We start from the raw sequence: 14,850 nt of genomic DNA on the forward strand, positions 1-14,850 counted from the left end.
AGCCCTTTTGTCTCCAACCCCAGCTTTGCAGAGATGGGGCATATGGCTGGGGGGGGGGGGGGGGAATGATGTAAACTTGCTGTTGGAGAAATCTTAGAAATAATGCTCTGCCTCCTCAGAAAAAGGAAATTAGTCACTAACTGTTCAGACTTCAGATGTCAGAGGCCTCTTGAGCCAAGCTGTGTCCCCTCTCCTTTGCTTTGCAGAGAGGGGTCCAGAGTGCATGCTGACATCAGCACTTCCCTCTTCTCCCCCTCCCTCAACTCTGCACAGCTAGCTGGAGGGTGCAGGAAGTAGCTGCAGGAGAGAGCAACATGGAAGCCTAAGTGTGCAGTTTACAGGGAACACAGGTGGGAAGAGGTTCTTACCTGGGCAGGGTGTTTGAGGTGGGGGTGCAAGCTGTGCCCTGGCGGTGCTTACCTATGAGAACATGACCTATGAAGCCAGGCTTCATGAACTGGGCTTGTTTAGTTTGGAAAAAAGAAGATTAAGGGGGGACATGATAGCGGTTTTCAAATATCTAAAAGGGTGTCACTGGAGGAAGGAGAACATTTGTTCCTCTTGGTTTCTGAGGACAGGACAAGGAGTAATGGACTTAAAGTGCAGCAGGGGAGGTTTAGATTGGACATTAGGAAAAAATTCCTAACTGTCAGAGTGGTCAAATATTGGAATAAATTGCCAAGGGAGGTGGTGGAATCTCCCTCTTTGGAGATATTTAAGAACAGGTTAGATAGATATCTGTCAGGGATGGTGTAGGTGGAGCTTGGTCCTGCCTTGAGGGCGGGGGGCTGGACTCGATGACCTCTCGAGGTCCCTTCCAGTCCTATGATTCTATGACGCCTCCTAGTTAATGGTGCAAGGGGCTAAGGCAGCCTCCCTACCTGCCTGCTTTAGCCCTGCACCACTCCTGGAAGTGGCTGCCATGTCCAGCCCCTAGGCAAAAGAGCCAGGCGGTTCTGCACAGTGCACGCCACCCACCCCCTAAGCACCACTATTGCGATTCCTATTGGCCAGAGTTCCTAGCTAATGGGAGCTACAGTGCTGGCACTGCTAGCGGGGACAACAGGTGAAGCTTCTCTGATCTTCCGTGTGTTTGGGTGCCGCAAGGACATGCCACAGATCCTGGCCCACAACATGGAGATATGCTGCATGAAATTAAGCAGCAGGCTGCAACTAGCCTGCAGGCCAGAGGTTTCACACCCCTGCTCTACATAATGAAAGATAAACTGTAGCAGTGCACAAAATAACACTGCACAGGGAAGGTGTACTGTTGTCACAGGTGTTTCTGGCTTTTATTACTTCAGGTAAAGGTATCAGCTGTTTGCATCCTCACCCCTGATTCTGTCATAAGCATCATGCTACTTCAGCCTGCAGCTGCAGTCAACACTGTAGAAGAGCAGAGAGCCCGCTGGGAGTGGAAACGTAGCCGGACAGCCAAGGAACTGGTGAAAACGGAGCAGAAATACCTGGAGCAACTGGACTTGGTGACCACAGTGAGTATTAGGGCTGCCTGCCTCATGATGTAGTGGCACCCTGATATGTGGTAGCTCAGAGGCTGTTGGGCCCTTTTTTGCTATCCCCCTGTGACCAGTTCCCCTCCAGGTGCTATCTAGAAGTGGGATACCACTGAGTCTTCTGACTCACCAGCCTGTGCTGTCCTCTCACACTGTACCACTCTGACAAGCTGCGGACCTGCTTCTGTCTTAACCACCAGCATTAACACAGGTAGGGACATAACTAGCTACAATTACATGTAGGCTGTCTGACTAGCCATTGCATGAACCAATAGTGGAAAGGCAGTAGACAGTAGCCTCCATCTTCCCAGGATGCACCTCCCTCTAGAGAATAAGCCCAAAATGATACCATCCTGTGTTGGCCCCACACTTGTAATCCCCATATACCCGTCCCATGATCCCCCAGTTGAGGAACACTACTGTAAATCAATGAAGAAACCAGAGTGCTTCCTGTAATGATTTGTGAGAGCATCAGAAGGCTTCAACCTGTTAAGAAGTTGCTGCTTAATATTCTCTTTAAGTTAACAGGGTGGAGTTCCTTGAGTCTTTTGCTATAAGGTATATCTTCTAACGCTTTTAACATTCTTATGACTTCTCTGGACCTTCTCAAATCTATCAACATCCTCCTTCAATGTGAGCACCAGAACTGAACATAGCTTTCCAGTAGTGGCTACCCCAGTGCAAAATACAAATATAAAAATTGCTTCTTATACCACCCTGAAATTCCTCTTATTTATATAATACAGCACAAGGATCATAAGAGCTTTCAGCCAAAGCACTGATGTGGGAGCTTATGTTCAACTGATTATCCATCATCACCCTCAAATCTTCCAAGGATAGAATCATAGAATCATAGGACTGGAAGGGACCTCGAGAGGTCATCGAGTCCAGCCCCCCGCCCTCAAGGCAGGACCAAGCTCCGTCTACACCATCCCTGACAGATGTCTATCTAACCTGTTCTTAAATATCTCCAGAGAGGGAGATTCCACCACCTCCCTTGGCAATTTATTCCAATATTTGACCACCCTGACAGTTAGGAATTTTTTCCTAATGTCCAATCTAAACCTCCCCTGCTGCACTTTAAGCCCATTACTCCTTATCCTGTCCTCAGAAACCAAGAGGAACAAATTTTCTCCTTCCTCCTTGTGACACCCTCTTAGATATTTGAAAACCGCTATCATGTCCCCCCTTAATCTTCTTTTTTCCAAACTAAACAAGCCCAATTCATGAAGCCTGGCTTCATAGGTCATGTTCTCTAGACCTTTAATCATTCTTGTCGCTCTTCTCTGTACCCTTTCCAATTTCTCCACATCTTTCTTGAAATGTGGCGCCCAGAACTGGACACAGTACTCCAGCTGAGGCCTAACTAGTGCAGAGTAGAGCGGCAGAATGACTTCACGAGTTTTGCTTACAACACACCTGTTGATACAACCTAGAATCATATTTGCTTTTTTTGCAACAGCATCACACCGTTGACTCATATTCAACTTGTGGTCCACAATGACCCCTAGATCCCTTTCCGCCATGCTCCTTCCTAGACAGTCGCTTCCCATCTTGTATGTATGGAACTGATTGTTCCTTCCTAAGTGGAGCACTTTGCATTTCTCTTTATTAAACCTCATCCTGTTTACCTCTGACCATTTCTCTAACTTGCTAAGGTCATTTTGAATTATGTCCCTATCCTCCAAAGAAGTTGCAACCCCACCCAGTTTGGTATCATCTGCAAACTTAATAAGCGTACTCTCTATCCCAATATCTAAGTCATTTATGAAGATATTGAACAGTACGGGTCCCAAAACAGACCCTTGAGGAACTCCACTTGTTATCCCTTTCCAGCAGGATGTAGAACCGTTAACAACAACTCTCTGACTACGGTTATCCAGCCAATTATGCACCCACCTTATCGTGGCCCTATCTAAGTTATATTTGCCTAGTTTATCAATAAGAATATCATGCGAGACCGTATCAAATGCCTTACTAAAGTCTAGGTATATGACATCCACCGCTTCTCCCTTATCCACAAGGCTCGTTATCCTATCAAAGAAAGCTATCAGATTAGTTTGGCATGACTTGTTCTTCACAAACCCATGCTGGCTATTCCCTATCACTTTATTACCTTCCAAGTGTTTGCATATGTTTTCCTTAATTACCTGCTCCATTATCTTCCCTGGGACAGACGTTAAACTGACCGGTCTGTAGTTTCCAGGGTTGTTCTTATTCCCCTTTTTATAGATGGGCACAATATTTGCCCTTTTCCAGTCTTCTGGAATCTCCCCTGTCTGCCATGATTTTTCAAAAATCATAGCTAAAGGCTCAGATACCTCCTCTATCAGCTCCTTGAGTATCCTGGGATGCATTTCATCAGGACCTGGTGACTTGCTGACATCTAACTTTCCTAAGTGATTTTTAACTTGTTCTTTGTGTATCCTGTCTTCTAAACTTACTCTCTCTCTGCTTGTATTCACTACATTAGGCACACCTCCAGACTTCTCAGTGAAGACCGAAACAAAGAAGTCATTGAGCATCTCTGCCATTTCCAAGTTTCCTGTTACTGCTTCTCCCTCCTCACTAAGCAGTGGGCCTACCCTGTCCTTGGTCTTCCTCTTGCTTTTAATGTATTTATAAAAGGTCTTCTTGTTTCCCTTTATAAATTAGATAAAATCTCCTAATTTGTTACCATCGCCTAGACTCTTTGCTCCTAACTACATAACTTTACATTTAACCACACTGAAACATATATTATTTACTTATATCCAGTTTGCCAATTTATCCAGAAACTTCTGTGTCAGTAACCTGCCCTCTTCATTATTTACCATGCTCCCAATTTTTGTGTTATTTGTAAACTTTATTGATAATCATAGAACACTAGAACTGGAAGGAACCTCTAGAGGTCATCGAGTCCAGTCCCCTGCTCTCACGGCAGGACCCAGCACCATCTAGACCATTCCTGATAGATGTCTATCTAACATGCTCTTAAATATCTCCAGAGATGGAGATTCCACAATCTGCCTAGACAGCTTATTCCAGTGTTTAACCATCCTGACAGTTAGGAAGTTTTTCCTAATGTCCAGCCTAAACCTCCCTTGCTGCAGCTTAAGCCTATTGCTTCTTGTCTTATCCTCAGAGGCCAAGGAGAACAATTTTTCTCCCTCCTCCTTGTGACACCCTTTTAGATACCTGAAAACCACTATCATGTCTCCTCTCAGTTTTCTCCTTTCCAAAGCATTCAAGCCCAATTCTTTCAGTCTTCCTTCATAGGTCATGTTCTCAAGACCTTTAATCATTCTTCTTGTTCTTCTCTGGACCTTCTCCAATTTCTCCACATTGTTATTGAAATGTGGTGCTCAGAACTGACACAGTACCCCAATTGAGACCTAATCAGCGCATAGTAGAGCGGAAGAATGACTTCTCGTGTCTTGCTCACAACACTCCTGCTAATACATCCCAGAATCATATTTGGTTGTTTTGCAACAGCATCACACTGTTGACTCATATTTAGCTTGTAGTCCAATATGACCTCTAGATTCCTTTCTGCAGTACTCCTAGACAGTCGCTTCCCTTTCTGTATGTGTGAAACTGATTGTTCCTTCCTAAGTGGAGTACTTTGCATTTATCCTTATTAAACTTCATCCTATTTACCTCAGACCATTTCTCCAATTTGTCCAGATCATTTTGAATTATGACCCTATCCTCCAAAGCAATTGCAACCCCTTCCCAGGTTTGTATGATCTGCAAACTTAATAAGGCTACTTTCTGCTGATATCTAAATCGTTGATGAAGATATTGAACAGAACTGGTCCCAAAACAGACCCCTGCAGAACCCCACTTATTATGCCCTTCCAACAGAATTGTGAATTGTTGTTGTGGAGGAGGGTCTCTGTTTCTTGGTACAACTGCTTCCATGTGTAGATTGTGGGAGATAACCCTTCTCTGTTCCTCTCTTTCTTGGTTAGTATTTTGTGGCAATTCTGAAGGCTAAAGGGACATTGCAGCCAGCTGTTCGGGAAGCCATCTTTGGGGTCCTGGAATCCATACATTACTCCAGCCAGTAAGTGATCTGCTTGACAGAATACCACACATGGGTGGGAGATGTGCTCAGGGAGCTGTGGACCCGTACAGGCAGTCCCCGGGTTACATGGATCCGACTTACATCGGATCCCTACTTACAAACGGGGTGAGGCAACCCCGCATTAGCTGCTTCCTCCCAGCAGACCAGGGAGACGCGAAGCTAGCGTCCCCCCCCCCCCACCCCCAGAAGACCAGGGACACGCGGAGCGGTTTTTCTCAGCAGACACCTCAGCTTGAGAATAAAGGACTGAGGGAAGTGAGGTGTGGGAGAATAAAACTGAGCTCTGGAGAAATGTTTGGCTAGAGTTTCCCCTACAATATGTACCAGTTCCAACTTACATACAAATTCAACTTAAGAACAAACCTACAGTCCCTATCTTGTACGTAACCCGGGGACTGCCTGTACACATCAATCTAGACAGCCAAAATATTCATAGCTATGAGAAATTTCTGGTCCTCTTTTGAGTGGTGTCCCTGTGGGTGCTCCACTCAGGTCTCAATGCACCTTTGTGCCGGTGATTGGAGATTTTTGCCTAGCAGTGCCCTCCCACGTCGTGCATGTACAGTTGCTATCTCATGCAGTTTTCATCCATTAGCTGTGCATGGAGCATCAGACCCCCTCAGTTCCTTTTCTACCGTCCTTGGCAGAAGACGGAGTCACAGCAGTGCTCTCCTTTCAGACTGGAAAAATAAAAATAGTATAGTTAGTTTAGAGTTCATTAGTAGTTTTAATCAGTTTATAGTTAGTGTTCATTAGTTCTTGTCTGTTTAAAAAAACAACAACCCACCAACCCATTTTTGTTTTTGTTTCCCTTCTGATTTTTCTCCAAGTTTTTCTCTTCAAAATGCCAGGCTCTCCTGGTTTTAAGAAATGTGATTAATGCAGAGACTCGATGCCCGCATCTGATGGGCACACTTCATGCATGAAGTGTCTTGGCAAGGGCCATGTGGTGCAGAAGTGCCCACACTGCCAGAACATGATGGCTAGAACCAGAAAAGACCGAGAAATGAGACTAAAGAACTTCCTATGGGAGAAATCCCTGCAACCACCAGAGTCGTTAACGCCTCGTAAGAGGGCTATTTCATCACCCTCAAGGGTTTTCCGCGTGTCCTAGGCCTCTCCAGCATTATCTTTGCCATCCACATCCCATGCCACCCATTCACTGGTGCCATCTATTTCCGGCACCACACAGAAGTCACCACCACACAGAAGCCAACAGTGGCTACAAAGAGAGTGGAGCCAAAAAGGAAGTCTAGCTTCTCCGCACCGTTACCGCTCCTTGGTCGGCACTGATGAACTCTGATATGCCACCACCACTAGTGCCAATGGACACCTCGGCACCGAGTCAACATTCTGGTTCCCGCCAGTTGGAACATAAGCATGTCCTGGGATCAGAACCAATAAGGCTTCTCCTAAAACAGTTGACACCTAGCACCGAGTGCCACAGCCACGTGCACTATCTCCCTTGGTGCCGAGCACCTCTTTACCACCGCATTTTCCCAGAATCCACCAGCCTCATCCACACCAACAATCTTTAGAACATATTTCTTACCTACATCATCCTCACTGGGCATGGCACTGGACAGGAGAGCAGGTTTTCTTAACAGCACTCTTTGCCAATGGGTTCAATGACTTTGTGGCATTCCTCTCAGCGCTGACCACTATACCTCTCTCCGCAATACCCATGATTTAGTCACCTTTGGCCTTACCCACCACAGCTGTTCCAACCACAATGGTCCCCTTGGGAGCCCTGGAATCATTACCGCTCCCATTCTTCGCACAGTCACTGATCACGCGAGAGAGAGGTATCGACACCCGCACATACGATAACACGTTCTCTGGCTACCACTGCACACTCCTCACTGTCTCGTCCTCCACACTCACTTTCTGTAATGTCCCAGGCTGAGTCATTGGACGAAGATGACAAGTTACCTCATTCCGATTCGAACAGTTCCTCTCCGGTTCCACAGTCTTCCTCTTCTCCAGATGAAGCTGTCTTTCCCTCATCATCCTTTCTACCTGCAGACGACCTGAGGCAGTTTCAGGATTTGTTTAAATGGGTAGCTCAATCCCAGGATATTGAACTGCAGGAAGTACAAGAAAGCCAACACAAATTACTCCAGATACTCCCACCAGCGACATCTTCTAAAATAGTGTTACTAATCAACGAAGCTATTATGGAACCATTAGAGGTACTCTGGCAAAAACCAGTCTCTAGCTCTCCTACCAACAACAGAGCAGACAGAAAATACTTTGTCCCAACTAAGGACATAGATTTTTTTTTCTCATCCTCAACCAAATTCATTGGTCGTGGACTCGGTCAATCCCAGATCTAGACAACCCCTGTATAAGTCCATGCCACAGGACGAGGAGCACAAGTGGTTAAACATTTTTGGCAGAAAAGTTTATTCCTCTGCCACCCTCCAGTTCCGAATATTGAATTACACCACTCTCCTGGTTAACTAGGACCACTTGAATTACACAAGGCTACAAGAGCTCTTGCATGACCTCACTGAGCAAAAGAGACCTCTGCTCCAATCTATAATTAAGGAGGGTTAATCTATAACATGAACAACCCGTCAGGCATCTATGGACATGGCTGATACAGTGGTCAGGGCTACTACAGCCACTGCAATAGTCATGCGCAGGGCTTCATGGTTACAATCTTCCGGAGTCCCAAGGGAGCCGCAGACCAAAGTAGAAGACCTTCTCTTTGACAGGAACCAACACTTGCGGCCCAAGCCGATGAAGCCCTCCATTCAATGAAGGACTCTTGCACCACGCTGAGAACCGTAGGGATGTACACCCCACCAAATAGGAGGTGCAGGTATCCAAGACTGAGAGATATCAGCTACCAGAGATAGCAGCAGAGACCATAAAATCACAGATCCAAACAATGGTCCAACAGAAGGAGAGCGCAACACAACCAGCCCTCCAACAATCAACCCACTACATTCAAGCAGCCAATTTAAAGATGTGGTCAAGGGTCTCAGTGACAGCCCCAGCAATCAAATGCATATGACCCCTATTTTCCACTAGTGTCTGAGGCCCCTTTGTCATCACTGGGCCCTCATCACATTAGACAAATGGGTCCTTGAGATCATCAATACTGGCTTACACAATCCCCTTAGTTTCTATGCCTCTTACCCAACCTCCTTCCCTGTCCCTCTTCAAGGACCCCTCTCACAAATCATAGAATACTAGAACTGGAAGGGACCTCAACAGATCATCAAGTCCAGTCCCCTGCCCTCATGGCAGGACCAAGCATGGTCTTTATCATCCCTGACAGGTGTCTCTCTAACCTGCTCTTAGATATCTCCAGTGATGGAGATTCCACAACCTCCCTGGGCAGTTTATTCCAGTGTTTAACCACCCTAACAGTTAGGAAGTTTTTCCTAATGTCCAACCTAAAGCTCCCTTCCTGCAGTTTAAGTCCATTGCTTCTTGTCCTATCCTCAGTGGCCAAGGAGAACAACCCCCTCCCCCCATGGCACCCTTTTAGATACTTGAAAACCGCTCTCATGTCCCCTCTCAGTCTTCTCTTTTCCAAACTAATCAAGCCCAATTCCTTCAGCCTTGCCTCATAGCTCATGTTTTTTAGACCTTCAATCATATTTGTTGCTCTTCTCTGGACCCTCTGCAATTTCTCCACATCTTTTTTGAAATGTGCCCAGAACTGGACACAATACTTCAACTGAGGCCTAATCAGTGCAGAGTAGAGCAGAAGAATGACATCTCATGTCTTGCTCACAACACTCCTGCTAATGCATCCCAGGATCATGGTTGTCTTTTTTTGCAACAGTGTCATACTTGGCCCATATTTAGCCTGTGGTCCACTATGATCCCTTTCTGCAGTACTCCTTCCTAGACAGTCACTTCCCATTCTGTATGTGTGAGTAATGGGCCTACCTTGTCCGGGCCTGTCTTTGGTCTTCCTCTTGCTTCTAATATATTTATAGAATGTCTTCTTGTTATCCTTTATGTCTCTAGCTAGATAGAGTTCGTTTTGTGCCTTTGCCTTTCTAATCTTGCCCCTGCATACTTGTATTGTTTGATCCAAGATGTGACTTCACATCAACATTCTGGAATTCAGATCTATTCACAATGCATGTGCACGCTTCCCCTCATTCGAGACAAAACTATACATGTCCTGATGGACAACACACTCTGTATGTTTTACATCAACAGATGGGGGTACCCAATCACGTTCTCTATGTGCAGAGGCAATCAAGTTCTGGAACTGGTGCCTGAAGAACAACAATGGCAATGTACATACCAGGCCAACAGAACATCATTGCGGACAAACTGAGAAGGGACTTCTCGGAGCAACACAAGGGGAGCTCAGCCTCAGCTGAGCTTTATTTGCGACATCAGCCAACTGCAAATACCACCACTTCTGCTTTTGAGTGGTTCAAGACAAGAAATCGGAGGGAGATGCCTTTATGATATCCTGGACTGCTCTCCTTCTGTATGCATTTCCACTGTCCCCCCTTGCTTTCCAGCATGATCAACAAGATTTGTGCAGACCAAGTGTGACGTAGTGGGGGTACCTGGATGGTTTCTATGCTGCTGGCTCTGGGGTAACCCCCACTGGCTGCCGTGGGTACCATGACCCAGCAAAACAGGATGAGTCACTATGCAAAGGGACCTCTCAACCGGTATGGCCAGACACCCCCCATGGAGAGGAACAAAGGAAGGTGGAATGCTGCCCTGGCTGGGGGGCAGGGCTGGAAGAGGGTTAGTTAGTTGCTGTCTGGGAGCATGGAGGAGATAGCCTAGGGAGAGGGGCTGGAGTTTAGGGGCCCAGTTTCCCCCCATCTCAAGGGGGCCTGAGGCATCCTAGCCCAGCTCTGTGACCAGATTACATCTGTGCTGTGCTGTGCTGTATCCTGGAGAGGCAATAAACTTCCTCTATTCCACCGGCTGGTGCAGTCTGTTTGTGCCATTTCGGGGTGCAGGAGACGGGGGACCCCCAACGCGCCGTCACACCAAGCCACAGTGATTCTAATTGTGCCCTACTGGCCAAGGCAACCATGATTCCCCTGAGTCATCTACTGATTGCTCACCTGATTACCCTTCCCATCACACCCTATCTTCTGACCCAACATCAAGGCAAAACACTCCACCCCAACCTAAGGGCTCTCAAATTCATGGTATGGTTTCTTTATGGTTCCAAAATGTGGTTCTGAGAGAGTGAAGCAGATCTTCTTGCATAGTCGTTGCTCCTCCATGACAAAGCTACTAAGACAAATGGAGACTATTTCAAGTATGGTGCGGTCAACGACAACTGCAACAAAATACTATTCCGATACCTACTATACTCAAATACCTGATGGATCTTAGTGATACAGGCCTCTCTATCAGCTCCATTCGTGTCCACCTGTCCGGCATCACTGTTTTCCATGAGACATTGGACGGCCTCTCACTCTTCACATATTCCATTACAAAGTGCTTCTTAGTGGGCTTGCGAAAGACATGTCTACATTTACGTCCACCGGTGCCATCTTGGGACAGAAACCTAGTGCTCAGCACATTCACAAGGCCACCTTTCAAACCACAAGCTACAGTCTCTCCACAACATCTAGCTATGAAAGTGGCCTTCATAGTAACTATAACCTCTGTCAGAAGTGTAAGCAAAATTGCAGCCCTAATGGCTCATCCACCGTATACTGTTTTTACTAAGGACAATCCTTAGACCTCACTCAAAGTTCCTTCCTAAAGTTATATCAGACTTCCATATTAATGAGCCCATTTACTTACCTACTTATTTTCCAAAACCCCAGAGTTTTGGACACTAGACATCCCCTTGCATTCTACATAACTAGAACCAAGGGATTCAGGAAATCAGACAGGCTTTTTATTTCTATGTCCAGGCCATAGGGGAACAACCATCTCCGCGCAGCGTATCACCAAGTGGATAGCCAATTACATACACACCTCATACCATCTTCGGAGAAGGGAACCACCTCAGACTATTACAGCATATTCCACTCGTGCGATGGCCACATCAACTGCTTTCCTGCAGAACATAGCCTTTGTGGATATCTGTAGAGCAGCGACATGGTCTTCACATCACACTTTCGCACAACACTAAGCTCTACAGTGGGGACCCACACCTACCACCACTTTAGCTGATGCGGTCCTTGCCTCTTCTCACATTCAACTCCAAGACCTACCACCGTGAGTGGTAGGTGAGCTAATCACCTGAGTGGAGCACCCACAGAGACACCATTCGAAGGAGAAGAAGAAGTTGCTCTCCCTGTATAGTAAAGATGGTTCTTCGAGATGTGTGTCCCTATAGGTGCTCCACGACCCTCTCTTCCTCCCCACGTGGAGTCTGTTAGAGGATTTCTGATAGAAAAGGAATGGAGTGGGGCCTGTGCCACACACACAGCTAACAGATGAAATCAGACAGCAGTTGTGCATGCGCAACACGGTAAGGCACTGCTAGGCAAAAATCTCCAATCGCCAACGCAAGGATGCACTGAGACCTGAGTGGAGCACCCATAGGGAAATACCTCTCAAAGAACCATCTTTACTGCACGGGGTGAGTAACTTCTTCATACTTTGAACAAATCTATAAGGGGAGGGCCTATTTGGAAGGGAGGTACGCCAGTATCTCGAGATGTAATTCTTTGTCCATTCCAGTCTAACCAGGTTGAAGACTAAATCATTTGTTTATTGTCTTGTAACCTGTACTGCCACCCAGGAAATATAGTTTATCTCCATTCCTAGCCTAGGTGCCTTTTACCATATCAGCTCAGAAATTAGAATCTTTGCTATATATTGAAAATGTTTCAGTTATTTGGGCTGTTCATCTATTTGCCTGACCAGCTATTAAAATAAGAAAAAAAAGTATATGAAAGGGAAGCCATTTTTCACCCCAGTGAAATAATATGCTTGTAATATTTTTTTCTTATTTCATATATCATTTTACATATGGTGATTTTACAGGTGTAACTGATTTTAGGAAAGGTCTAATTTTATATTTTTAATTTGTGTGTTTAAAATTTGTTTCTAGTTTTTGTAGTTGTTGATTCTAACCGTGTATTTTTTATAATGTCCATAAGCTATTGTGCATATCCGGTACTATATTATTAAACTAAAATGTTCATATGCCTACTCACATACTGATCACTTGCTTCCCAATGTTTTAGAAAATATTTTGTTTAGTTCATACTTGATTCCTTGAGTGTGTATCCTGGATTTAATTTCTTGATGTGAGAGGAATGACAGACCTCAAAATAAGGGATGAAACAGGACTTGAATTAGATGGAGCCAAGGCAAAGTTGTTTATCATGTAGCCCTCTCTGTGAGCTACTCTCTTTGCACACAGGATTCTGCTGCTTCACTTGGAGAGAGGGCACTTGGGGCTAGGATTGAAGGGTTTCTGTCAGAAATTGGAGCTCTATGGCCACTATGCTGAAAACTTGGAGCAAGCTAAGAAAACCCTGCAGGTGAGTGCCCCCTCTGCCTTTTTTCTTGTGTCATGCCACACTTCTGGCGTAGCGTTCTCCCCTCTTTCATTCCAGAAATAGCAGTAAGGGAGCAGTCATTTCTTGTTTCAGACTATTGTCTCCTCCTTGCACCATTGTGAAATATTCAATATTCATTTAGCATTTCACATTTTCAAAGCTAGAGATTTAAATAAGGGGGGAAGGGATCATGAGGTAGCATATTTTCTTCTTCTAAAATCAAGAGTTTCCCTTCTGGATTTGGGGAATTTTAGTTCTTGTTTCTCCTTTGGCTGGCTCATTGTGAACTCACCAGGCAAGGGAATTTGAAAAATGGTCACTAGGAGCTGGTATTTGGAGAATTACTGGTGCTCCTAGCCTTTTCCATTACTGGATAAAGCACCAAGAGAATCCTGACCGGAGAACTCCCAGATGGGATGTCTTTTCTTTATCACCTCCTAAAATCTAACTTCTCTTATAGGAGAGGTGGAAGAGACCTCACTTGCATTAGTGCCAGGTTCCTCTCAAAATATGTAGAATAGTGATAGAGAGGTAGCCACATTAGTTTGGTCTTAGTAAAACAAAAGGAAAACAATATGTAGCACTTTAGAGACTAACAACTTAGTTTATTAGATGATGGTCTTTCATGGGCCAGACCCACTTCTTCAGATCATATTCTGAAAGAGAATTGGCATGACCAGGGCTTGACGAACTGCGGCGAAAGCTGCTCGCCAGTCCCGCATTGCGCATGCGCAAGAGCCACATTGCGCATGCATGCGTCGCCAGTAATGGGGCGCCGGGCTGAAATCTACTTGCCACGGGCAAGTAGATTCAATAGATTGTCGAGCCCTGGGCATGACCATATATAACAAAGGAATACAATGAAGTGAACACATTATAAACTAACAAATCAGATTTTAGAACAGAAGGTGGGGGCGAGGGAGAGGGAAGGAGGAAATAGCTATTTGTAAATCATTGAGTAGCTAATCTGGAGTTACTAGGATTATCATGCTTAAATTCGACACATTACGAATGGGCCTTAATAAAGATGCTAGTTACCTTACACAGTACAAAGACCGCTTCCCCACCTATTGATAGTCCTAGTAACTTCAAAATATGTAACAAAATACAGGACTATGTAGCACTTTAAAGACTAACAAGATGGTTTATTAGATGATGAGCTTTCGTGGGCCAGACCCACTTCCTCAGATCAAATAGTGGAAGAAAATAGTCACAACCATATATACCAAAGGATACAATTAAAAAAATGAACACATATGAAAAGGACAAATCAAATTTCAGAACAGAAGGGGATGTGGGGGGGAGGTAAATGTCTGTGAGCTAATGGTATTAGAGGTGATAATTGGGGAAGCTATCTTTGTAATGGGTAAGATAGCTAGAGTCTTTGTTGAGCCCCCCACGTAGAGTGTTGAATTTTAGCATGAATGACAGTTCAGAGGATTCCCTTTCAAGTGCAGATTTAAAAGGCTCCTGAAGCAGGATGCAGGTAATTAAGTCGTTGAGACAGTGTCCTTTCTGGTTGAAATGGCAAGAAACTGTTTTTTCCCTGTGATCCTGTCTAATATCTGTTTTGTGGGCATTGATCCTTTGGCGAAGTGTCTGAGACGTTTGTCCAATGTACAAAGCAGACAGACACTTTTGGCACATGATAGCATAAATTATATTTCTGGATGCGCAGGAATATGTGTTCTTGATCTTATAACTCACTTGGTTAGGTCCAATAATGGTATCAGCAGAGTGAATATGTGGACAAAGCTGGCAATGGGGTTTGTTGCAAGGGAAGGTACCAGGG

At 45.2% G+C, this 14,850-nt stretch overlaps 1 protein-coding gene across 7 annotated transcripts in view; it reads left to right on the forward strand.

The window, feature by feature from the left end:
- ARHGEF39 (Rho guanine nucleotide exchange factor 39) overlaps positions 1–14,850 on the forward strand; it is a 105,262-nt gene that overhangs the window by 18,737 nt on the left and 71,675 nt on the right. For 6 of the 7 annotated variants that reach the window (XM_075914730.2, XM_089779531.1, XM_075914731.2 and 3 more), the window contains exons 2-4: positions 1,305–1,493; positions 5,468–5,562; positions 12,920–13,040. In XM_075914730.2, coding sequence (XP_075770845.2) covers positions 1,356–1,493; positions 5,468–5,562; positions 12,920–13,040 — 354 coding nt within the window. In that variant the 5' untranslated portion in view covers positions 1,305–1,355. Of the gene's footprint in view, positions 1–121; positions 351–1,304; positions 1,494–5,467; positions 5,563–12,919; positions 13,041–14,850 lie in introns of those variants that run through there. The other variant, XM_014572128.4, reaches the window with a different exon arrangement.

The sequence above is a fragment of the Pelodiscus sinensis genome, chromosome 6, assembly GCF_052426305.1.
Source record: "Pelodiscus sinensis isolate ZL-2025 chromosome 6, ASM5242630v1, whole genome shotgun sequence".
Taxonomy (NCBI): domain Eukaryota; kingdom Metazoa; phylum Chordata; order Testudines; family Trionychidae; genus Pelodiscus; species Pelodiscus sinensis.